This window comes from Anopheles darlingi, chromosome 2 (genome assembly GCF_943734745.1).
Source record: "Anopheles darlingi chromosome 2, idAnoDarlMG_H_01, whole genome shotgun sequence".
Classification (NCBI taxonomy): Eukaryota; Metazoa; Arthropoda; class Insecta; order Diptera; family Culicidae; genus Anopheles; species Anopheles darlingi.
Window position 1 is genome coordinate 24,236,368 of NC_064874.1, and position 27,121 is coordinate 24,263,488.

General features: G+C 49.5%; 2 protein-coding genes across 2 annotated transcripts in view; both read left to right on the forward strand.

Moving 5' to 3' along the window:
• LOC125948435 (uncharacterized) overlaps positions 1-27,121 on the forward strand; it is a 264,834-nt gene that overhangs the window by 85,403 nt on the left and 152,310 nt on the right. The window lies entirely within an intron of this gene.
• On the forward strand, positions 3,805-5,200 carry LOC125952266 (odorant receptor 47a-like). Its single transcript, XM_049681635.1, has 4 exons — positions 3,805-4,268; positions 4,361-4,799; positions 4,900-5,052; positions 5,147-5,200. Exons 1-4 carry the CDS (start codon positions 3,805-3,807, stop codon positions 5,198-5,200), a joined length of 1,110 nt encoding a protein of 369 aa, XP_049537592.1.

A 27,121-nucleotide genomic window follows, 5' to 3' on the forward strand; every position in this document is an offset into this window, starting at 1 on the left:
AAAACTTCCACTGCAGCCACATGAACGTGATGGTCGCACAGAAACTGTTCAAGGCTGGAACGGCACGTAACTTCCTATTTTCTTTTCGAATTATAAATGAAGTAAATGATTTTACTATTTATTCCAGTCGTGCTGCTGCATCTCTCCATTTCATGGTTAGGAAACATAATATGTATGCATCTTGAACTACTTTCCATGTTTCATTTCTAATGGTACTCCCAACCTGCCGTGCTGGAAGTGCGCGATAAGCAACGCAATACTGGCATGCTGGTACACTTGGAAAACATGTAACCGGCCTTCATCGCAACAAAAAAAAAGCGTTGCTTAAAGCCTCTCGGATAGGCTTGTGTCGAGACACCTCGCCAGATATGTTCCAGTCACCGCGACAAAACATTTAAAAAGCTCCTGACGTCCTGGGAGAGGCAGCCAGCAGGACGCTGGAAAAATATGAAATGCGGACGGTAGAAACCGGTGAAAAACGAGCCTCGTGGGAGGGAGGCCGTGGGGCGAGAATAGCAAAGAAAGAAAAAATCTTGCATTATGACAGCATTCTACAGCACGTGGAGCACTGTGTTTGTGTGTATGTGTGTGTGTTTGGAAAATGAACAAAAAAACAAAGCAAAAAAGAAATATTTTATCTTCCTCGACCAGTTCCCCCCCGCGTCCTATGGTCCCTGGACAGAACGACCACGAAATTCAGGGATCCTGGGGACTCAGGGAGTGGCTGCTTCTGCTGCTACTGCTGCTGTTGTTGGGTGCATGCGGCGTGCCTAAAGCCATGGACCGTGGGCGACGCATGGGAAGGGAAAACCGCGAAACGTGAACCGCTCCTCGGGTGGCTGCTGTCGCGTTTTCCGTTGACGCTCTCCTGTTGTCAGGATGAAATTCCTCCGGAGCTATCCGGAGCGGATTACTGAGCGAAAACCAAACGGTGCCAACAAGACCGTCAGCCTCGTTGCGTGGCGTTGGTTGCGAGATGCGGATGAGGATTACGCGCCGGGAGAAAATCAAGATGCCGTCGACCGGGCCCCCCCCACCACCCAAAAATAATGGCACTATTAAACTCTCTAAAGACTGTTAAAACGGTGCTAACACGCTGCCATGAATGAGTAAAATGTAGGCTAGGCTTCCTAGTTGATTAAAGAATGGTGCCTGGCTGGGGCCGGGTGGCCTCTTCTCACCTTCCGGCCCCCCTTGGCAGTGCGTGGAGCAATTTTTCATATTTTCCGCTTACTTATTCCGCGCTCATTTCGGTCGTCAAGGTTTTGCACGCTAAGCTGCTTCGATCCAGCCACCCAACGGAAGCATCGGTTGGGGTGTAGAAGCGTTTTTTGGAGGAACTTTAAAAAGAGCCGAACATGGAAACGACGGACTCTAGGCAACGTAGCTACACCCACGCGCGAAGGTGGCAGCCTAATTTCATTGCATAACATCTCGTTATTCATTTGACGATAATTAAATCTTTTCCCGCAAAAATCCTACGCGTCGTTACGTTCACTGACCTGATTAGGAGGAGAAAGCACACAACCTTCGCCGGTGCGGTGTTTTGCTCGAAATGCTCAACGTGTCCATTTTTCCATTTTTCCAACAAAACCTTCCTCCAGCGCAATACTACGTCAACGACTTCAACACGTTCTGCTTCGGTTCCGAATATCGAATCCATCGTCGAGTCTTGCGGTGTCCGGGCTAAGGACAGGGTTTCGATTCCAAAACGGGAAAATACATCGCCAGCAAAATGGTGGAACCACCGGAACCGTCCAGCTGGTTGGGCAATTAATTTTCTCCGATTGCAATCCGGGCAGCCGGTATGTCCCAGGGTCAGCAATAAACTGCACACTCATACGTGATTGAATTCGATTCTTGGTAAGAGGGGGCGGGATACAAGTACTCGTTCGTTGACGTAGCGCGCGCGGGAAGCCGGGAAGGTTTTGCTGGTGTATTTCTTCATGTTTTGGGCTGCTTCGTATCGCCGACGGAAATTCATGGCGGTCCGCCGCGTGAGCTGACTGTCAGAGCGATAGAACATGGCACCTTTATTTGTGGCAGCATTGTTGCAACTCTGCGCTCTGCTCTGCTCGTTGCCAAGTAGTAGGTCCGACCTGGAGCACCATTTCTCGAAACCACCACGGAAAGTGACGACAACAGCTTAACCTACCACAACCTGCCGTCTGGAGAGCGGATTGGCTGGCTGATGCTTCCGGAGTTTCGCAGAAACATTTCGCTTCCCACCAAGGACCCCGCAGGAATGCATCCTGCTGTGTGTGTGTGTGTGTGGCCTGTTCGCCTTCGCGAGGAGCCGGCGCTAAGGAATGGCTAAACTTTCCGTTCGGTTCGTAGCGCTTTCTTGCTTTCTTATTGGTTTCAGTCCCCGAGGGGGTACCAGAACGAACTGCACAAACTGCGGGGAAGGAAAGCGGCGAGCGGTGGCCACCCCAAAAACTTCCCATCCATAAATCATAGGATGGTTTTTCTGTGTGTCGGTTTTTCGGGTACACTGTCACCGGTGCTGGTGCTGGTGCTGCTGCTGGTGCTGGTGCTGGCGCTATTCCTGATTCCTTCGCCCGGATGCACATTCTGACGAAGAAGCCGGCCACCGATGGCCCACAGCGAAGACTAGACTTAAGATGCGACGCGAAGCCGCGCGATGAGTTTGCACTTTGGCGCTGTAGAGATGGCGGAAGCATCAGCAGCCACTACTAGCAGCTCTTGGCCGGTGTCCGCGGTGCTTCAGTCCGGGTGCCCGGTCGGTGGTAATGGTGGCAATAATGGCTTCGACGCACCCCATCCCCCTCCGGATTTAGCGTCGCGCCGCGCGTGATAATCGAGTAAAAGGACAATATTTCTCGCTCCTTTTTGAAGATTATTTGCCCTCATCTTCAACGGTAGCAGCAGCAGACGCGAAGGTTTTCTAGTGGACAGAACGGTTATTATCCGCTCCGGCCACGGCGGTGATTCGCGCGCACCGATGTTGCGCCGGTGCCCGGCCATTGTGTGCTGTGCCGATGCTTTATTATTAATTCGCGCGTTCCCCCGGGAAGGGACGGGCGGACGGTGTACCATGACATTGATAATTTGTACACTTTTAATTACTTTTTAGGTCACATTGTTTGTCCATCCAGGCGTCAGGGTCAACGGTTTTTATCGCCGTTCTGGACATGGCTCGAGGGAGCTCACGGGGTTTTTTTGGTGCGCCATACCGCGTATATTATGTTGTAATTTGACCGATGTGCCATTAACTGCTTGTGCAGACGGTGTTTCCCTTCCCTTGTTTTGCTCTCGCCATGGCCACCTTGGAGGTCCTTTGGAAAATTCCTTGTTTGTCCGATTTTTATTCGAACCACACGAAGCATGCTTTGGTGGTTTTTGGATTGAAACGTCCATCATCGGAATTATGCAATCGAAATCGAGCGATGGCAACGTTGATAGTGATCTTGACAAACGTTCTTCCTGCGATAGCCTTTTCAATGTTTAATCCAATCCTTTGCACGATTGACCTGCGATTGAATCGTGATTGATTTCGCTCTTTCGCACCTGACGCACGCCAAAGATGCGCATTTCACCGACGCGACATTGTCGGCATGTCGTTCGGTCGTCCTTGGGGACACCACACAGTGGGGCTAGAAGACAATTCCCCTAATTATTGGTCCCACACCGTGAACAGCTTAATTGTGGGTTTTCTTCGAGCGTACCCCGAACCCCGGGACGGTCGGAGCGAGGGATGGCCGGTGGCTAATTGGCCACGGCGATGCTCCGGATACAAAAGGAGACAACGGTGCCGACCGACACCGGACACAACCGCGAACCATGGTAGGTGACTTTTTCCACGTACAGCGCTGGTGCTTGACGGCGATCGGTGTCGCCCGGGGTGATACGCTCACCAACCGGACCATCTTTACCGTTAGTCTGCTGACGGTGCTCGTGATGAAGCTGGGCACCATTCTGTTCGCCGTGAATCATCGTACCGAAATTATGCTACTTTGCGATTGCCTCGGACCAACGTTCACCGCCTACCTGGGGCTGCTGCGGCAGTGCGTGTTACGGCAGCAGCGCACGGAGCTGTGGCAGCTGGTGGACGAGATAATCGCGCTGAAGCAAACGGTGAAATCGAGTGAGCACCGGATTATCGAGCGATACAATCGCATCGATCTGCTGCACGCCTGGGCCTATCTGGTGTCCGCCATGGCCACGGCCGTCCTGTTCACTGCCGCCGCCCTCTGGAAGGTTTTCGGTTCGGATGCCGCCGACTGGAAGCTACCGCTGCTGATGGAGTAAGCTATATTGGTGTTGATGTTGGTGAGGCATCCGGACCGGGGAGAGGCTAATATTGAATCATATTTTCCGGCGCCACCGCCAACGCTAGGTTCCCGTTCGACATCCAGCATCCGGTAACGTTTGCGGTGTTTTTCATCTGGTGCAGCGTCGCCATCGTTTGGGTGGTGCTGGAATCGGTGGCCTGCGATTCCTCGTTCGGGACGCTCTGCTCCAGCATGCTCGCCCATTTCGTCATCATTCAGCGACGGTTTGAGGGTCTCGGAATGGCGGAGCAACACTTTGGGACGGTCGGGGCGCTTATTCGGTACCATCAGTACGTACTGTGCCTGACGAAGCGCATCATCGGCGCCTACCGGCACATTATCTTCAATCAGCTGCTCATCTCGTCGATACTGCTGTGTATGCTCGGCTTTCAGCTGGTCATCTCGGCCGGTACGAGCATTATGGTCGTGTACATGGTCTACAGTTTGGCGATCATCATCCAAATTACCTATTACTGCTACTACGGCTCCATGCTGCACCACGAGGTAACAACTCAGAGCAGCGTACTACTACCACGCATACCATAGTACCCCCCGGGGGGCCTCATATTCCCGTGGTTTCTCTTTCTCCTTGTCGCCGTGTCAGAGTGAGCAGGTGCAGCGGGCCATTTACGGTGGCGCTTGGTATACCGCGGATATCCGTACGCAGAAGTTGCTGCTGCTGTGCATGATGCGGGCGAGTAAAGCGGTGGACGCCAATTCCGGGTTTACGCGAGCCTCCTTACCGGCCCTGAAATCGGTATGTGTAAACTTCGGTGGTCGAGTGGAAGTTCGTACTTGGCTTTGACGATGAATGACGTGCTCTTGTTTCTCTTCTCGCCACACCACTCCAGATACTCAATTCGGCGGGATCCTATATAACGCTGCTGCTTTCGCTGCTGGACTAAGCTGAGCGGAGGTGTGCAACAGCTGTGTTTGGGATGTATGGCGCCATTAGAGATTAGCACGAGCTTTTTGAGCATTTTATGGTTGCAGCACCGCGCACTGCACCGCCGAACTTCGGGACTTTTTCGGAGTCTGTCTAGATTCGATTGTAGTAAGAGCATCTCAAGCGTAGATTCAACACTACAAATATCCACCAGAGCGACCGAGTACGGAGCAAGTTATGGCTGCTGCATGATTGAAGATGACGGATTGATGCGAGTGCCTCATGCTGCCACTCGAAAGAACTGGTAAGTGTTCGATATTGGTACGTGAATCCCTTTTTCCGCCACTGTGTCTGTAGTGAAGGACATGAAATTGAATGCCTCTCGTCAAACAGCGTCATCTCTCAGTGACACCGAGTGACACAGCGGGCCTTGGCGTGACGAACAGAAATGGTGGCCAACAGTGGGTTGCGTAACGTCTGGTAAATTACGTCCTCCATCCAATCTGTCGCATTGCCTGTAGCAACGGATTCACTGCATGGCATGCTCTCTTTTTCTTTTCCCATCGCTAAGGTTGCTGTGTTTATGATGCATTGAACATGCGACAAACACCCACAGAGCACAAGCACCATGAGCAACAAACAGCGGATCCTGCTATGCCAATCCAAGTAACCCAAGCGACGGTTAAAAAAAACAAAATCATCCGGCCATCCGGCGCTAGTAAGGGAATCGTCTGAGGTGTCTGGCGGCAGGTGCTGCTGCTGCTGCTGCCCCACCGACTGCAGTCAAATAAAATGTCAACGTTTTGTCCCCGGCACGGCGCTGCACGGACCATTTAGCGTGTGTTTATTGCAATAAAGCCCGACAATTCATGAGGGTCACGACCCGTCGCAGACCGTGGTTCTTCGATGATCCGAAACCATGCCAAGCACGCCACCACCACCAGCACCAGGGCGACCTCACTGGATTTTACTGGAGTGTAGTGGTAGGTAAAGGTGGTCCCCCAGTACCATATGCTGCAGATATTGTCACACGGAGTGACCGGTTTAATGGTCGATAAAGCGGCCCCCGAACGGCACGCCAATAGGTTACTGGAGGTATCGACGTATTTCATTGCGGCTCTAGCCTAACACTAGGGGGATGTGTGCTGAGGGACACACACACCGTCCTGGTGGCACCGTGACATGCTTGAGAGTGATTTGAGTTCGAGGAATGCATGAATGTGGCCGACAACGAATGGATCCATCATGGTGTTGCAGCAGCAGCAGCACACATAATGTTGCCTTCGTCACGGTATCGAACGCCGAACTTCGCCGTTGCTACTGTCAACTGTTTCCTAGAAAAAGATAAACTGTACAAAGGGTGTACCGGATCCGTGACATTGTATCGATTCAACACGCGTGTTCGCGTTCGCATTGTCATCCCGCAGCGGAATCGGATGGATTCTCACCGAACAAACCCACTAACATTTGTTCCACTAATGTTAAGGTTCCGCGAAATGCCACGTTCACGTCACGGACGGGCGGTGGCACACGTTTTACATTGGTCGCACGTGCCAATAGCATAGCTATTGCCCTCTGGCACATGGTGGCGTTATTTCCATTTTCCAAGAAACCGGAAGTGTATCTTTGAAAACGCTGCTAGCGATGCGATGCGGTAACCGGATGACTGAATGTGTAAAGCACTAGCCGGGCATCAGCCACTAACCAGGCTGGACAATCATAAAACTTTCCGCTTTCCAATGGCTGCTGACTGCTGGCTGTAGGGAGTAAGCTGTACTTTACTTATTACCTACTGCATTAATGCCAGACGTCATGCCATTGTGATGGTTGCACTGGTCTGAAGAACATTTTCAGCTTTCTGTGGTTTTTGGTGTACTTTGGCAAGCCGCTCCCTAGTCGGACCGGTCTCGCCGGTTTGTGCAGAATTCACAGAGCACAAGAGCATATCCCGGATGGTGCACGAAGTGCATCCCGAATGGTGCCCGTAATCATGAAATTTGGAGTGTTCTGGTAGCCAGCTTTAGTGACGTTGCTCAGAAATGGCGCTCGTTCCGACGCTGGAGCGCAATAGGACCTGTTCACCTTTATAGCTGGCTAAACCACACCGGGAAACTGAGGAGCAGCACGAGTTATTGCCAACAGTACATCATCTCTGCTACTAACATGTTGATTGAGTTCCGACAATTAAATCAGTATTTTCGCTGCACATGTTTAGAATTGTCTAGAACTACTGGATGTATGTTTGCTATGATTCTCAACGGTCCAGAAAATGAACTCTTAAGCAACGGGAAAAGCAGAGTGTTTACACGAAGCGAAGTAAATCCACAAGAGTAAGTCTCATACTCATCCACAAATTCAGTTAGTAAGCAGTTTAATCCCTGTTAAAACTAGTGTCATTGCCTTCAAATTGCTGCCAATGGCAAGCATTACACCAGCGAGGGTTAGCTTATGCACCACACAACCAACTGACACCAAGATTAGATTTTATCCATTAGATTAATTGCATCCATTTGTCTATCAAAATAGAGTTCGCTGTGATGGGAGTGCGCCAATACGCGCACACGATCCCTATACTGACGATGACGATGATCGATGATTAGGTTGACGATGATGGAGGAGTCAGCAGTCATTTCAAAACTCTGATACACTCTCGATTCGAAATGGTTGGTAAATCAGGGCATCAGAGTGTATAAGCGAACTGGTCATCTGGGCTTCGGTATCGTTTTGTTGCAGTCATTAGCGTCACCTCCCCGGGGGGCGATGGGCAGGACACTAATCGGTTGGCGGAGTGTTCGAAAAAACAGGGAAAAAAAACCTTAAACATCACCTAAGCGGAAAAAACACTGAAACACATTTCCACACGCAAACTGCACATTTGTGGCGTTACTGTGTGTGTGTGTTTGTGCGCGAGGTGGCTACAAACGAGTATCGTCCGGCGCTTGGTGGGTGAAGCTTAATCTCGCTTTTTGCAATTTGTGGCCGGCAAACCTCTGCTCTGTATGGTACGTCAGCAGCAGCAGCAGCAGCAGCAGCAGCAGCAGCAGCAGTAGCAACGATGGAAACGTGTTCATTACTATCTAAAATCCTAATAAGTCGGCGCGGGCTGTGTGTATGTGTGTGTGTGTGTTTAGTGGCCGTGTCCAGTGGCCACACAGTGCAGTCTGTTCTGGTGTATGTGTGTGCACGAGCGCCACACGCCTATTCGCTGCAGATGGTCGTAATTTTCATTTAATTAAATTTTCAACTACCCTACTATGACTGCACCGTCCCAAGCATCATAACCGTCACCGGTGTCAGCATTAGATGAAACCATGGCCACGGCCCCGGTGTGAAATGGAGCGATTTTTGGTGATTCTAACGCTCTAGAGAACCGGGAAGTTTCGGTGACACGTCCGGGCAAGATGTAGTACTACATGGTACCTTACCACCAGCTTGCTCTATGGTTGGTGCTCGATGCGCATAAAATGATGGAAGAAATTATGCATCTTCACGAGGCTGAGCTCCTTACAAGACCGCCTCGATACACGCGCGAGCATTATCGAAAGGACGACAAGACCACGTTTAGTTTGGTCGTCGATGTGAACCGACCGACGCGAGTCGGCGGTACCGGTCCCGGTGTCTGAGGAGGTTAGCGCGACAAAGAGTTATGAAGTTATCAACCCCTGGCACGTCCCACGCGCAACTCCCACGACCTGCCGGCAATTCTTCCGAACCATCATCGTTCACGCACCATCCAACGGTTGATCCGGTGGGTGGAAGCTGAGGTGTGCAGAGGCTGGTATCATGCAGACACGGAGGGCACAGGAGGGGACCCCAATGGCAAAACAAAGGACGTCGTCGGTTCACCTGCCAGCGATGGTAGCGATGGTGTGACATTGATGACTTCTTGTCACAACGAAGATGATGAAGATGCTTCGCCGCGAGATTCTGCCAGAGTGCCAGAGAGTGTGCCTGACCTGGCACCCCCCTCCCTGGACACCGATACACCCTCACACCCTCTCGGCATGGTCGCTTCTCGGCAGACACCGACCTAGGGTAGCATGTTTTGCGGTATTTGAAGAACTCATATCACCCCCGCCTCCAGCATCTTCGATCTTTCTTCTCCACTTCGGTCGTGAGGTGGCTTAGAAGGAGGAGAATTAGGAGGAGGAGAACGGATTACACGGACGGAGCGAACAGTCGTTGTTCCTTTGCAGACTAAGCGATACGCTATCGCCAGCGGCACCGAGAAACGTGGTTTGAATAGGAAAAGCCGTCACCGAAGCGTCGGCATGCGAAGCGAAGCGCGTTGCACCCTGACGGTGTCGAGACGATGCAATCGACGCAGTATACGAAACCTGGTCGATTACCTGATGCCGTCCTGTATTTCATCGGCACACAAAGGACAGGAACGTAGGAACGCAGAAGTGCGCGGGGCATCGTTTTATAATAACGGAGGCGGAGTAGCTTCGGCAACACGTCACACGTTTGTTTATTGGTTGATGAAATGAATTTTTGTCACCATGTCACCAACGTGTCGGTGTGTGTGTGTGTGTGTGTGTGTGTGTGTGTGTGTGTGTGTGTGTGTGTGTGTGTGTGTGTGTGTGTGTGTGTGCGTGCGGTGGCGTCGAATAAATTCAATACGATATGGCGTGCAAAGAATGAAACCATTTTCACTCGCCAATCCATGTGCCCAACCATTGCATTGGATAGCAAATAGCCAGAGAGAAAGAGAGCGAGAGTAGAGGAAGTAGAAAGAGCAGAAACAGTAGCAAAAATTTATCATTTATCTTATTTCTTTATGCTTCAAGTGTTTTCGTTTCTCTCGCGTGCAACGCCGCTTAAGCCGCTGGTACCGCCTGGAGTCATGCCGCCCTTTTGTGCGCGGTCCTGCGCCAGCGAAGGGGCCTCCGGATGGTGAAAAGGTAAAGTTTGTTGTTGGGGCAAAAAGTTTCACCGTTAACATCGCTACGAAACCCCGTTAGCGCGGACCACCCTCCCCCCTTCCTGCCAGGCCGGAAAACATAAATTCGATAATTTTATTTATCTTCCGCGTGATGCGAAATGCCGTACACGGCACTCCGGTATCTCCGTAGCGGACGAGGCGATAAATAAAAATCGATAGATAAACCCGGGTCGTAGCGAGCGAACCGAATCGATCCCCCCCGGATATGGATGGTTGCAATTTGTCAATCGATTCAGGTGCACTGAGATGTTTTCGATTTCCGTTTCGACGCTGAAAGCATCGACGAGTTCGGCTAGTCTTAGTAGGCGTGTGCACGTTATCTGGCACATCTTGCTCATTGCCTTATCATGTTTACTGCATGCCTATCCCTCACCGCCGTGTATTTCCTTCCGGCAACTCCTTCATCCTTATTATTATAGCAAGTGGAACTCACTCTAAGGCTGTGTAGGAGGTAGTGTCCGTCGTGGCAGTGTGTATGTGCCGTTCGCGACTGAAGGTTTAGTACTAACAACCGACACCAGTCGGCGCTTCGGTTGGCGCTGGGCACTAACACCATCAACCAGCCCGATTGTCGTTTGACGTTTTGCGAGGGAATATCGTTCTCTGCTCTGCTCCGTGCTGATGCCGCTGTAAGGACCTTCTTCACTGCAAAACTGTGGGCTTCTTCACTCTTCGCTGCCCACGGCTATGGTCACTGGTACCGCCGAGTGACTTGCGCGTGAAGGGCGTCAGCGAGTTGCAGGACGATGATTGCGTCCCTCGTCTCACGGCATGCTGCGTGAGAAAGAGAACGGAGTCACGGATGAGGCTGGATTGAATGGTCGAGTGACAAAGTGTTTGTCAGAGCGACGGAGCGAGAGAGAGAAAGAGAGAGAGAGAGAGACTAAGAGTGTGAGAGATGGTGGGTGACGTTGCTAAATACCATATCAGCACTTCAGAATTCAAGCTTCTCGGACGTAACGTCGCACGGTCGCTCGGATTTGTGCGATGCAGTGCGTTCTGTGCTGCTCGCTGAATGCGGTCAATCAGGTTGGGCACGGAAACGGAACGGTCACGTCACGTACTGCCCGATTTCCTCGCAAATAAACTGGCAACCCACCCCTTCCTCACCGCACTCTCTCTCCACCTTTCATTGACGTAGTGACCGAAATGCAGCAGCGTCAAGCGGCTGGCTCAATTGTTTGTCCCAGCGAAGCCGGAAGAAGAGACTCGTAAGTCGAAGCTTATGCGCCGTAACTTGACCACCACCACCACCACCAGCAGCAGCGTGCTTTCCTGCGATAGTAGCTATCACCATGGGTGGCCTTTGGCGCGTTCCCTTACCTTCACAACCATTGATCTTCTTCCTAATCGTTCTGCATGGTTGCGCGAGGCAGCGAGCAGTTCACTCCCCGGCACTAGCACTTTCATGGACGATATCCAAGGGAACGGTGATGGACCCTAATGGCATCAGCAGAGGAGGGGATGTGGCCGAAGCGAAACGGTTACTTTGGAACAGATTTTCTACCTCTCACACCACACCACGGTGCTGCCAGTGGAAGAAAGTTCGATCCTTGCTCCCGGCATCAGCAATCGTCACCATCAGCAAACGTCCTCCGTCCACAATCTGGCCAACTTTCTCACAAGAATCACTGCACTGAAAGGGCGCCTCGTTGGGCCAGAATGCCCCGGAAGGCATTGATTGAAGTACATCAGAACTAGTTAGTGTTGCCGCAGGAAAGGCGGCATGGCACGAACTTGGCAGGAAATGATGGAGTGAGGCCAGCGTGCGTGCATATCGATGAGTTTTATTCCTCAAGGGAAGAGAGAGAGAGGTATGGAATGAGAGGGAGAGCAAGCAAATCACAGAAAGCATTCCGGAGTGAAGTAAAACTTTGTTCACCCTTTCAGGCGATCAGGTTTCGGGCGGATGCTTTAAGGAACTTTGCATTGACCCGAGGGGGACCAGGACAAATTGAGGACGAATGAAAAATGAAATGCTCCCCCGGGGAGGTAACTAATGCTACGTTTGGTGGTGGTGGTGGTGGTAGTGTTGGTAGCATACACATGTCCATCTCCCCCCACGCGAACACGGCTGGCTGGGTGATTGATGGGAAAAGCGGTGCTGGTAAATGGTGGTGCTCAATTGTCACTCCAGTGCTATTGCTAGGGCCTGGCAAGTGCAAGCATGTTGCAGCGTACAGTACAACGTACGCATCACTCCACTTCACTTTCCCGGGTTCTCACGCAGCGCACGCCTCGATTGCTGCTCTAGAGAGTAGGACGATGGAGGCGCTCGGTACTTCGGCTTCGCTTGAATCGAATGCGAGCCAAGGGCTGGGCTCAGTCAAGTGGTTTTCTGCCAAGCTCGACGCTCGATTCCGGACGGATCGATCTAGGTCAAACAGATACACTTGACGAACCTTCGTATTGCTGTGTAATGCAGTGTTGGTTCATATTGTTGTGTGTGCGGTGTGGCTGATGAGGAAAGGCGGAGGGGAAGTTGGTTTGCTTTAATTTTCGCTCGATCCTAAGGATGTTTCTACACACGCAGAAAACGTGCGTTGCGATAACGAAGTTACATATACATAAAAAAGTGGTAGTGTGAAAAACTAAAATAGTTTAGTTCAACTCTATTTGCTGCAGTACACACACAAACCATGATTTTAAACACATAAAACATACAATATCTAACTCTACTGCAATGTAACCGGCACCGTACACAGATGTAAATAAACTCTTCTTTCGTTCGAGCAAAAGCTGTTGTTATCGAATAAAAAGCAGCGCTTTTTATCGTTACGAAAGCAAACATTTTCCACCAGTGTAGAAACACTGTAAGAACTCACCCAGTGACGTAGAGTGGTAAATCGGACCAGGGAACAGCTGGATGCCGCCTATTGTGCCAGATTGATTTTCTTTTGCTCTAGTGTTGATCGTCACGTGTGAACACAAGAGGTCATTTGTGGAACGCATTTGATCATTCCATCAATGAGATTAGATTATAGTGATGGACCGAGATACGACCGGAGAGTAGCACAGTAATTTCTGCTGAATTAAATCAGTTCAGTATGAGATAATGGGGTGGCAGTTACGACCTGTTTGTGGCGAACAATCTGTTTCTAGCAAGTGTTTACGATAGCAATGCGCATATTTTGCGATAACGAAATCGATCCCTGTTTTGCTCTATTGGCTTATGCGCTTGGCAACTTATATTGTCATAATTTTCAATTAATTAAGAACGAAAAACATTACTTTTCCGTTTTTTGATTTAACGAAACACCATCGCTCCCCTCCCGGACGCAATATGTATCGAACGGTCCGAGCGCACGGTCCGCGCGTATTGTTTTATAATCGCACGGGGATTAAGAGCATTTAGTTAAAAAGCCCCATCATCGTCAGTGAATCGATAATGAAACGAGCTGCCGAATCGACTACGCGACCGTTAAATGCCTCCGCTCCACCCCAACTGCCCCATCACCGTCCATTGCTTCCACTGTCGGAGTGTTTAATCGCCCATTCCCCGGGAGGGTTCACGTTCGTTGGTGTACGATTTATTTTTACGGCGTGCTTTAAAACATCGCATGTTCTATCGCACAACCCGGAGCATCCGGTTGCAGACCGGTGTCCAGCGGTCGGTTCTCATCACTGCTCATTGAGACTGGCCCTCATTTGAGCTGATTGATTGTCGACTGACTGAAATGGTCGAGCGTAAAAACCGGTGTCCAGACAGTAGTGGAGAAGGGAAGCGGAGAAACCAAGTGCCCCCAAGTGCTGCGCGTGTGTGTGTGTGTGTGTGCTTTCGGTGCGTCAATCACGATTATTTCTCAATCCGTAGCCGGGCAGCCGTTCAACTGGCTAGACTCCATAATTTAGTGTTTATGACAGTTTTTGCGGCAACGGCGTCTGCGGCGGTGGGAGGATATTATTGATTAACTTCATGTTAAACGTACCAGCATCCCAAGAGCCAAACACAAGACACGATACATTGCGACCGATACGGGCGCAGGGACCGTTATAGACCCCGGGTGTGTGGCGTCCCTCACGCCAGTTGGACTGAATTGAGTTTTTATAACCTATAAATCGGTCCGGCAATAGGACGCACCGTTCGATGACGACGCATCTGGTGCGTGTGTGTTGGGATCCCGTACGCTGTTGTGGTCCGCAACGCGAATCCGATAGCCGTTGTTGAGTTTTTGATTGGCCACGGCTGGGCTAGTGGGACTAAAAGAAATTGAGGGATATTTCTCTCCCATCGACGCACCGCTTTGCATACGAAAATGTGTTCCTTGTTAAACAGTTGTTGATATGTGTTGGTTGGTTGGAAAATAAAGGAGCAATAGGTTTTCCTGTTCGTGCTACTGCTAGCAACATCATCCTGCGGTGTCTTTGTCAGCCAGAACTTCTTGCCTGTAGTAGCGCAATGATGAAGGCATGCGGCATGTTCCTTCAGTTAGCAGCTTGCGTTGGATACACAAAAAAAAAATGGGGGAGCAACATTCTCTCTAGGGGCGCTGTCCGCCATCCGGTACCGGCTGTAGCGGAAGAAGCAAGAGAGAGAGAGAGAAGGGCAGAGGATTGAATCAACATATCCTTACCGATATCTGGCCTGGCAGTGCGTCAGGATACTCTGTCTAGGCTGAGAAGGAACTAAAGGACCCACGGGAAGTGTCATGTAGTATCGGTTGCGTATCGACACAAAGCCTCATCGAATCCCCGCTATGGCCGCTATCTCTCGAGGGGATATGGCTTTCGGAAGGATAATGCCCCAACTCCAGGTCCGCCCTCGCCCCACCAAGGAATTCCCGATCGAAATTCCAATTTGATGATATTGAAATGAAATAAAAACGAATCCTTTTCCCCAACCCCCAAAGTGCTTGTCGTAGGAGGAAGAGTAGATGAAAGGAGAGTTGAAGAGAGGAAGGAGGACGTTAGGGACTTTGGGGCCTTGAAGCGGTTGCGTTTGCATTAGCTCGTCGAGGGGTTGCTCGTTGTGCTGTGAACGCAACGCAGCGGAAACGTCGAACGACCATTATCCCGTTTGCTAGCCGCTTTAAATGTCAAGAATCGGGCCACCGGGTGGTTGGTCGGAACCGGAAAAAGGGATTATTCGATTTTATTTGGGGTACTTCGGTTTAGGGGGACTTTAATCCACCATTTAGGGTGAAGGGTATTTCCGTTACTCCGCAGATTTATCATACGAGAGAGCGAGCGAGAAAAAGTAAGGATAGATCCTTTCTCACATCGAAGAATTTGGCATATTTGAATACTGGTGTGCGGTGATCAGCGAAATGGCTATCTTTTATTGGAATTTACACCTTTTAATCGGAAACAGAATGAACGGATGATGGACACCGGCAGATCCAGGTACTGACCATATTAGCGGGGAATGTCGTCGCATGTCATGAACCTTTTTTAAACCATTACAATGAAAAAGAGAAACCGAACTAGTCGAACAGCATGGCATAAAGGAGTATAACTGAAGTCACTGATACGAAAGCTCCGCTGGTCTTTTGTGTAAAACTAATGTAGCCATCTTTTGACCACTGGTTATGAGTCGGTGCCCGGGGCTATCATTACTGCTGAATGGCATCTGACCCAGCTCACTGCTTTTTAATGAAATATCCATTATGAATATTATGATCTAAAGTTTTATCTAGCACGAACATTGAGAACGAAAGAGAAAAAAAAGCTTGAGAGCAAAATATTACCATATTTTGGAGAAAGAGAAAAAAAGGGACAGAGAGGAGCGTGGAAGCGAAAGGGTGTGTAATGCAAGGAGCGAATTCAATGTAATCCATTAGGTTGGCCAAGTAATTGCATCGCTGGTGCTGGAAATAATTCGCCCGAATTGCAGTTAATGGTTAGCATGCCGGTTGGCAAGCCGGTAATGGTCCCAGAAGAGAACCCGAATTGCGCTATCCCCAAGAACATGGGATCTGATAGGAGGAATACCGAGCTGAGCTAAAAGCAATATTTTAATTTGCCTCAAACCCCAGCGATACCCGAAAAGCTCGGATGATTAAAACGGGGGGAGTAGATTCGTTCAAAAATGGAAGCCACAGAAACAGAAAGAGAGAGAGTGAACCGAATGCGAATGCGACTCAAGCCTCGCTGGCTGTCGCAAATGGCCGTTAAATGCTTTCACTGGCAGGCGTGCGAAGGAATTCGAGGAGGAGGGTTTGAGGTAGAAGTAAAAGTTTTTTCGATCCTTCGCTTTGGAGAGTGACCACCGAAAGTCAAGACAAACCCCCCGGAGCCGAGTTTTGCTCGGGGTAATGCATTTTTTTTATCCATTTTTATGTATGTATATAGCTTTTTATGCTGGCCCCAAAGTGATTTTGAGGTGCAGCGCGAAGCAATCGGAGCTATTGTTTTCAAACCGGGCAAAAACTTTCATGTTCTGTAAAGCGATGGTACGGCTTTGTTCACCCTTCTGCGCTTGTGAGAAAAAAAACTTACTCACTTCGTGCGTTAATACAAAACACAAGAGTGCGCAACGTTGGAGACAATGCACGAAGGCCGCACCCCAAAAACCCCTTTTTCATTTTCAGTTAGTGCATCGCACTTTCCTTACACTCACACCGAGTCGCGTCACCGAGGGTACGAAAGTAACCGAAAAGAACCCCGCGGGGGTCAATCCTCGCGGGTTTGGGATAAGAGCGAGAAGCGTAAGGAAGCGAACAGTGCACACAACGGTAGCTAATAGCGTTTACAGTAGTGTGAGAAAAAAATGCCCGAAACTAGAAGTATCACAAATCAAACTTTTAGCAAACTTTTTCCAGCATCCCGCGGGGTCCCTCGGCCACGAGATTTACGCGCTGCAAGATGCAAGAAGCGAAGATGCTCGTGATGCTTGCGATGCTGCTGCTGCTGCTGCTGCTGCTATTGCTGATGATGCAGCTGCATTCGTTCGCTCTCTTCGTTCGCTCGCGCTCGGTATGTCTTCTGGCTCAATATGTCTATCCTCGTTCATCCAGCACTCCCTTGGCTGTGTCCCTTTGGGGCGCCGGTTCGCGTATGTAAGCCCCCGAAAGTCACACCAGGAATGATAATATCAAAGTTTTTCCATTAAAATTTTACAGCATCTGAAAGAAGTTACGTAAACGGAACCACTGAAGAAGCCTGCGATGGTGGTGCCCTCCAATGCTAGGGTCCCTGGCCTATCGCCGTTATCGTCGTAGATGCGATGCGAGAATGTTGGTTGGTCGGTGCTCCCGACGGTGCACGAGTGGTGGCGGAAGTTAAATTGCAGTTAGTGTTTATAATCTGATTTTGCGCAATGGGTTCAATTTAATTTCTGTCTCGCGCTCCGATTTCGCTATTAGCCGCTCAAAGTAAACGACTCCCTCCATTCCCGGTGTTTGTTTGCAGCGCTGCTGCTGATGCTGCTGCTTCGCGAAAGGAAACTGACGAGATAATCCTTTGGCTTGCTTCTTGGGTGCAGTTAATCGGTATCCTTTTGGTGCGGTGCTCCGTGCGCATTTAGCAATCATTATCTTATCAGTGGCCATTTGAATGCTATCAGGGGGACCGATTTCAAGCTGCTATACGGTCGGAGCGTGTGGTCGAACGGATTGCTGCTGTTGTGTGTCTGTTTGTGCATTTCAGGGCATCATTAGTGGGCGCTTTCGTGGCGCGCCAGCCCACCCTGGAAGTAATAGCTAGCGGTGTAAATGCTAATGGCTGCTATTTTGCTCCGTAAGTGTCAGAATTCTGGAAGAAATGGTTGACTTCAAATACAAACTTTGGATTTTTTTTTTCAATTTCAATTCCGTCACCATGCCTGACGTCCGGTATCCGAAAGCGATATTGGCTGCCACTGCAATCGATCACAATATCGGCTGGGATGGCATAGCTGCCATCACGATGCTCTGCTCTGCTCTGCTCGGGTCAAATCAAGTGTCTCGTGCTGGAATGTAGGCGAAGATGGCAGACAGGATATTAAATACGCGACATAATGAAAGTTCTACTCTCATAAGATACGGTGACACCGGGGTAAGGGAAAGGTGTCCTCAAACACTGATGGTGATGATGATGCCGCGCGTGAAAGGATATTGCTTCGGAAGACACCCACCACCGGCCACTGGAGTCACCATGGAGGCGTCAAATGGCAAATGTCACGTTTCAGTGATGGTCATGTGGCACCTCGATCGTGGTACGGTCTCGCATTCACACCACCGCCTCGCGTCGTCAAGCTCCAGTGCCGGTCGCGGTTGATTGTTAGTCCTTCAAATCAGCAACTAACGTGATACACATCTGAAATCAACCGACTCCGAAACCGGTGTGCAGCCAGAAGGTGAGGTGAGGAAGATGGGCAAACAAGATGAACGATACAAAACAGTAATGATAGAGATGAAAGGATAACAATGCATTTCACGAGACCGGCTCGCAGCCCCCAACTGTAGTGGACGCTGAAGGTGAAGGTTCCCGTGAACGTGATTCTTTGTTGGACGTTTCACATTTTTCATCGCGATCCCATCGTTTATTTGAGTCATTTATCAGCACCAGTGGCAGTGGCAAGTTTCAATTTTCGCTTGATTGACAGACGAGCGGTTGGATGGAACTATAAACATTAATTTGAACCACATTAACGGCATAATCTTCTCACGAGATGAATGTCACGCAATAAACCTGAAGACCAGGGACGCATTTGTGAAAAGGCAATCGTTTATACAGAACAACGTTGTTGAAGATACAATCTTTCGTTCATTTCAGGATAGATTAATTCGTACAAATTTTTTCAAGTTATAGATCTTGATGAAACTATCGATACCTAAAGCAAATTAATAATCAATGCTGATAGCTTTGATATTTTATTTTATTAAATGAAGTAATGTAAATAAAATATTTGATTAATGCGTCATCATTTTCTTGTGAATGTTAGATGAAAAATGTTTTTTCAATAAACTATTTAAAAATAGTTAATTGAGTATCAAGCTGAACAAACACTATCAGAGTATCAAAACACTAACCACTTCAGCAGAGATTGGACATTCAGAACCTACATATTATCTGCGCAATGGTCATCAGTCACGAACGTGCCAAAGACGGTCAGGTAATGGGAACCTGCACGTGCCACTTCAAGCATTATTATATTGCATTATATTGCTTAAACGCATTTACAGTTCATGTGGACACTATCCAAAAAGCCCCAAAATCCGATTTGATAGACTGCCATTGTTAGAGAGACCGAACGGCTGGGGCTTTGATGGTCTTGTTACATCTATCACCACTAGGGCCGTAATGGCCCTACGACCAGGACGAACAGCATGTTTCGTACACCGCACGGTTGTTGTAAGCTATTCCAGCAACAATTCCTATCTGAACCGCCATGGGTAGGGTTTCGTAACCAATTATTCGATTCTAATGGTGCATGCTGGCGTTGATGCAGCTTGGCACCTACGGTGTGGACATAAAGTTTAGCCACTCAATCCTGCCAAACCGTACCGTGCGATGCGCATGTGTATGGTGAGTGTCTGGGCTATAATCCGCTTTTATGGTACGAAGGGATTACAAATAACAATTTGTTTCTCCGCTTAAAACACAATTGCCTTACAGGAACGATTTTAGGACTGGCCATGGATTGTACGTTGAATGGACGGTGTATGACTACACAGACACACACACACACACCAAACGAACTACGATCGTTTGTTTTTATGTGTTTTAGATAAATATAATAACTATTAGTAATCTGCACAGTATGGATTCGTGATTCGTGAAAAAAAATCGTTTTATGATAGTGTTCCCACAAATTTCCTAATCAAGCCAAGCGGAAGGCGCAACAGGAATGACGTTTAGTTAAGGAACACTAGGAAGCGCTACTGCGAGCAGACATCCTTTCAGCATCAAAGGGTAATAATGACGCTCTGTCAACAGGAAAGCCTCACAGAATGTTTTACTTTTGTAGTTGAACGCCGCTCTCCCTCCGGCGATAATCTCGGCGACGCAAGAGACCGACGCGCTGCCTACTAGCGGACGAGCAGCCAGGCTAGCGATCACATTGGCAGATGGAGTGACTTTGCCAAATAAAAGAGACAGGGCCACCCGTGGGTCGCCAAGTGCCAAGTGGCTGTGCGAAGGGCGCGTTCGCGCTCGCCACACGCCGTGCCCGTGCCTATTTGATCTGGAAAAGTGTTTTGTTAATTGAAAATTATGATAATTAGTCAAGGAAACGTGAAAGGCGTCGTTGAATTATTCATAATGATGTTTCCGTCGGGCCGTCCGTCCGTCCGGGGGTTGGCCCCCTCATTTCGAAACGGGGGGCCTCGAAACCTCGCACAAAGTGTCAAACCGTTGGTTGGGCTATGGGCTAACTTTTGTGCGAACTTTTTCTCCTCGTCACGCACCGCGCCACGCCAAGTAAGCAGAGCAACGGAAGTGGCAGCAGCAGCAGCAGCAGCAGCAGCTGAGCACCACAGCTACTGCTGCTGCCGGCGTGGAAAACACACACAAAACACCAAGAAGGTCAGGGTTGTGATGAGCCACGCCAAGGAAACGTTACCCTTGCGAGCAGTTGAAATGAAACTTCCTGGGCCCCGTAAGTCAGATAGGTGGTGGTGCCTTGTGCCCTGGTACTGTTATGCTGTTGCCTGATTATTATTGGATGAAATGAGCGGGCGGGCGGGCGTGAAGTTGTGCTTTGGATGGGTTGCTGTTGTTGTTGTTCTATTTTTACGATGGTTTTGGGTTGAATTTTCTAAAATATGGTGGCTCGCGCTTCGAGGGCACCGCGCACACAAACACACACACACAAACTGAGGGAGCTGGGCTGACACCAGGGAGTGCTTATTGCTGGCACATTCTCTTCTGTATTTCCCATTCCCGCTACCCAGAGTGATAATCATCTTTAAGGGGTTTTGGGCTGAAGGTGACCAAGAAGGTGACCGGTACCTTTGTCACCAATTTTTGGCAATTGGAATGACTTCACTTCGAAACACCGAACGAATTGATGGTTCGGTGAAGGTTTGTGCTCTTTAAAATGAAATTTAAAGCCACAAAAAAAAAAAAACCGTTACGCCATTCGTGGGTTTCGCGTTACGGTTGAAACCACGGAACCTTTCGCAAAAATTATTGCCACGCAGTACGCGGCTGGGGAGTGGCCGCTCGTTGCCGTCGCCGTCGTCTTCCCGTCACATAATTCAACCAACATCCGCGTGCGCTGCAAACGGCACGGTGCCCGGCACGGTGCGGGGTATTGCCGACGCTTCAATGCTAAAGTATTTCGTTTACTCAACTTAATTCACCGAACGTAATGTTCAATTATCCCTGGACCGAAATTATTCAAGCGGAAAATGGACCCTCACAAACGAACCCAGAAGAAATCTGCCGGTGGTGGTGTTGGGCTGTGGATGGAAAACCATGGCGCATAAAGGAACGCCAAAGGAAACTGAAGGCAATGCATAAAAAGGATTGAAGCGACCAAGGGCGGATTGGTCCATGGTAGTGGTGGATGGACGGGGACGGGATTATGGAAAACCCGCAAAACAGCTTTTGAGTGTTGGTTAAAGGATTTATTCTCGTTCCGGATTCGAAAGAAATCTCTTTTTTCGAGAGCTCGCGGAAAAGGGGAGAGCGCTGGCGCTGGTACTGGCGCAGCAGTGGCCTCGGTACCGGGTTTGCTGCTTTCCCGTTTGTTCCGTCGTCGTCGTCGTCGTCATCGTCGTCCTTTTGGTGGATTGTTTCGGTTGTTTTTGAATTTTGACATGAAAGCAACCATTATGAACAATAGACTTTGCTATTATTTTTCCTCTCCTCTTTTTCTTCCAAGTATACCCCTTTCTCTTCCTCTCTCATTCTTTCACGTTACTGTGGAAAGCACAGCTTCGCACAAAACATGTTCTTAGACCGATCAACTTAATAGGGTTTACCAGACATTGCAGCCGACAAGTGAAAAAAGCTGAGAAGGGAAAGCGCGTTCCAGCATCTACGCTCGATATCGGAGCGCCGATCCCGACATTCACGATGGCAGCATCTTGGAAGAAGACCCGGAGCCCGGTTAAGTCTAAATCGACAAAATGTTGAACCATCCATAATGGTGACGCTACAAGTAGTTCGAAACGAGCGATACTGGCACCGTATCCTATCCGGGATGAATGTTGCGCCAAGCAGCGGCAGAAGGAGATCTAATCTATCCTAGACACCTTCTAAGCCTAAGTCTGGTGTTTGGGTAGGACCGTTACGCTACGGCGTGATGCTTTACACTTGAGATGATTAAACGAAAAAGGTGCTTCGATCACGAATCGAGCGTTTTTCGAAGGCGAAAAGAGGGACCTATGTAAGAAGATTCACCTGTTGTTGTTGGTTTGGGGTGCGAAAATGCGTGTACCCTAGATACCTGCCCTAGAGCCGTACACCAATCTAGTTGCCCTAGCATCGCAGTGAAGTAATTTGCTAATTTGCTGAAGGGGATCCGTTTACAGCAATGTTTGGTTTTTGGAAAGTTGTAGTTGATAGGGTTGCTGGTAGGGGTAAGACCCGAAAACTTGAAGGGCTACTGATCCTAAACTAATGACTGTTCGTAACGCATCGCTTAGAACTCCTCGTTTAGGGGGACCGGGCAGCCGTGCAATGGCCAAGGCTGTGGCTAGTGTTTGAGATGCTGTTAAGGATTCCTTCACTGTAAGACTGCCTTGATACCGAAGGCTTTTTTCAAATCTAAAATACACAAAAAATAGCACCAACATCTTGTGAATGATGCTGAAACATCATGAAAAGTAGTTTAATCTACATACAAAACAATGATTATCCGGGTTTATACACATTAAAGTCAAAACAAAATGCAAAATCAAAGCGCAAAAGTGCAAAAGCTGATTTGTTTGATGCATGCAATCGGCTTAGAACCAGCCACAATAAATAGCTTTGTACAGATTTGTACGAAAAACAGCCAAAAAATGGTCCTTCCAGTGCTCCTTGAAACCGCTATGTTTTTTAATTGTGAACACTTTGATATGTTTTGATGTGATACAAACGAGTGTTGACAGAACCGTGCAACCGTGGCGTCAAAAATGCCTCTAGAGTGAAAGCGGCTTATAAGCTACCATTTTGCGATCTTTACTCAAACTACCCTCAAACTCCTCACACCCAACAGTCTCGCCTTATGCTACGTCTTTCAGATTTGTAATGCACTCGGACCACACCGCGAACCGTCGCGAATTGAAATTCGTCTCAAACGCAAACACAAACGACGATATTAATTATTTTTTGATCCCGAACGATCGTCCGCGTTCCGTTGGCGTGTCCTTCTTTCCGTCCTTCCGTTCCATCCTTCCGCTTCTGTAGAACAGCTGTCGCGGGATGCCCGAAAACGAAAACCCCTAAATGTCACGTTATCGGTGGGAAAGAGAGACAAACAATCGAAATCAACAAACGAAACAGGATGTTCCTGATTGCTGTTTGAGCAAAACAGAAAAAGAACCCCAGAAAAAATGCGCGAAAAGTAGAGAATAGGCACAGGGAGCGCACACACACACCTTGATAGCCTCGTGTCACAAGTCTCGTTGTCCAGCACGTGGAGAATAACACGCTGTATCTTGCTGTTTGGTCAGCCTGCCAGCGCATGTGACTCTTTGTTGTGTGTGTGTGTATGTGTGCGTTTCCGTGTCCAACGCCACAACCAACACAAAACAACGCGAACCACACAATGAACAGCCGACAGTTTTGGGCGGTTTTGGGGACACATGGCAGCGTAATCCAAAAGCATCGTTCGGCCGCATGTTACACGAGAAATCATAATGCAAACAGAACCATACACCGAGCGACCGGGAGTAAAGCGGTGCTTCTCTTCCATCCCTCCGTTTTCACGGGATTCATGGATGCGGGAGACATTGTCATCGTGATGGCAACGCGTTGTCAGGCCCGGTCCTGGGCCTACAACCGGGTTGCTGGAAGTGTGACTCCTCCTCCTCCTCCTGTTTCTCCTCGTTGGTTCGGCTTCAGTTTAATTTCGCTCACCATGGACCCGTTCCGTTTCGTTCAGTTCCATTCCGTTCCGGTCAGCATCGAGCAGAGCGCTTCCTCCGCGCTCTTCGCAGTTGTTTACCGAAAGCCTACCATCCAGCACACACACACATGGACTGTTCACACGGTACGGTGACAATTTTGTGCTCCCTTTTCGGCTGTCGAGATGGTCGAGGACATGCGACACGAACAGGAGGCGCCAGGCCAGGAAGCGCTCGGGAATCGGGAATCAGGAATCCTTACACCAAAGATATTAGAGAACGCACGGCTGGTAGGTTGATGACGATGGTGAGGTTCTGTCAGATTCCGTTATGGCATTACAATGTTCCCTATTGTCACAGACAGAGGTATTTGGAGTGCTGCTTGGAGTCCGGCCGCTCGACACGCAGTACGTACGATGACGATTGAGGGGCTTACGGATACTTTCAAGCGTCTCGTTGAGATAATAAGAAGGACGTATGCCGCCATCGCACGCACGTGTACGTTCTTTCACACTGGAGTGCGTGCCAAGGTGGTGTGTGTGTGTGTGTGTGTGTGTCTGTATATGAATTCCAGGAGTAGTATAGTTTGTTTTGCAGCAGACCGATCAAAACATCCTCGGATGACAGCCGATGACAACAATCCCGGTCGGTTTCGAGTGGCTTTTGTTATCGTGCTCTTGTGGCTCTGTGTGTCTGTGTGTGTGTCTGTGTCTTATAAGTGACTTCGCTTCGTTGCCTCTTGTTCTTAGGCGGAGGTGGTGTGAGTAGGGCGGGTGTTTGAAGAATTCAATTGAATCAGTTTCGGGCACAGTGTCACTGAAATGAGCTTCGCTCATTGTTCTGCCAACTGCTGGAAGCCAGTACAGTAACGCACCACACCAGAGAGGCTTGCAGATGGCTCAAGTGATTCTTAGCCCACTTTTTTTTCTTCTTCTTTTTGCTTCTTTGGAGCTCCACCGTTACTGATCACCGCAGCCAATCTGGGAGCGTGTGAATGCTTTCAAAAACAAACCTCCTCACATTCTTATCTGTGGGAAGGGTTTTTTTCTTTTCATCCTCAGGAGTATTTTCCCCGTGCACTTCCCACGAGCTGCTCCGCGTATTATTGCTGCTCCTTTGGATGTTCCGTCGCAAATGAACTGGCTGGTGATTGGGTAATGAAATGGAACAAAAAACCCCTCCCGGAAGGAAGGAGCGGGATGGTGGGAAAAAATCGCGGCGACTTATAAATGAACATTATGTCCTTGGCCATGGGCGCACCCGAAAGGCAGTCCAAATGGACTATGGCGGGGGTTGCGAGTTAGCTTAGAAATGACAACGGGCCCGAGGATAACAATCTCATTAGTTACGGTCAGCGCCAGTTACTGGTGTAACGAATGCCGGTTGCCAAGGATTGAAAGAAATGGAACCTTTTTCGCCTTCCTTCCAGAGCGTTGAGTGGGGAATGTGCCGGTTGTAGCGGCCCCATCTGCAGGGGTCAACAGTAAAAACACACCTCGAATGGCATCACCGTGCACAATCGTTGGTGCCGCCAAGCGGAAGGTGCGGAGAACCAGCGGAACCAGCGCCGAACGGATGCCGGAACGGTTTCTTAGCACCAGCGTCACCTCTTATCAGCCGAAGGGGCCAAGGTTTTACAGTGCTGTTGATTTTGATTAAAGATTCATATCATCCCTCCTGACCGGCGACGGTGGGGATTGGGTCGGATCAAGCATTTTGCTTTTCTTGGTATTTGAAACCACCATCACCACCGCTTGCCCGTTGACCACTGCGGTGGTCGCTGTTTGTGTGTGTGTTGCTAAGCAGATTGTTGAGCAAAAATGGTTTGCTTCGATGCGGTACCATGCGCCTCCATCGAACACCGGCTACCAGGCGCCTCCATCATCTCTTGTTGAACGCCGGTCCGCAAAACCAACGCCCAGATCTGCTACTGGACGATGTTCATTTACGCCCCTTTAAAATGGAATCATAACAGAGCCACTGCAGCGACGAGAATTATGTGCTCCGATAAGTATCCATGGTTGCGGGTTTTCGCGATTGATAAAATACGGTCCAAGCAACCGGATCTGCCTGCCTGCCTGTTTTCTCCGTGTGCCGTGAGGTCAACTTGGATGCAGTAGCTAATGCGGTAGCTCAACAGCTAAAGCCAGCGACGAACGTGTACGGGGAAAAAGGGATTGGCCATCGCTTGACATTGGCCAACCTTCCTCCCCGTGTCGTGCATTGAATCATTTTTGCAACTTCAACCCCCCCCCCCCCCCCTGCCCGCTTGCATCGTTTTACATGCAGCTTATGCGGAGGTGACCCCGGTGCCGGTGACCATAAATTCGTTTTCCAGCAACAACGCACACACTCACACATTTCACGTTGGTGTGTGGTGTCCTCCCCCATCCCCACCACGGTCCACGGTTTTCGGTGGTTTCGGATTACTAAAATACAGACCCCTCGCCCCCTCCCTTGTCCTGTGATCGGCGTCGTGTTCATGAAGTGCTCCACAATTATCCTGCAATCTGCAAAGCAAGAACCGGGTGGACAGGACCAACTCCCGAGAATCCGCATAAAAGTGGTAAATTAGAACGAGCGTCTCTCAGCTCCCCCCCCCCCCCCTGCGAATGGGTTGTAGGGGTTGCACCAGTGGAAACTGAAACAGTTCAGTTCAGAGCAGTGCAGCGCAGCTCGTATGGCGGGTTTGTTGTCCCTCCCAGTGCATGTAAGTTTGTGATTGCACCGATTTTGGGGAGGTGGGATCGCTGGTTCAATTAGTTTTCAATGTACCACCCTCTACTCTAACCCCCTCCCCTTTTCTCAAACCTTGCTCACACCCTGGTCCTGGTATGATCGTTCATCATGCCGCCGACTACGTGGTCTTGTCAGCATGAGTTTACAATCCAATCCAGGGTACGAAGCCCTGGTCCTAGCCCGGCAACGCCCAGCCAGCATCGAGCCAGTACGCTTGCAGTGGCTGGTACCATGTGGTACCATGCATGTGCATGCCAGCGGGGATCGGTTTCATCGGCATCATCAACAGCAGCCAACGCTGCAACGCTCCGTGGTGCGTGCCTCTGGAGCGTTCATA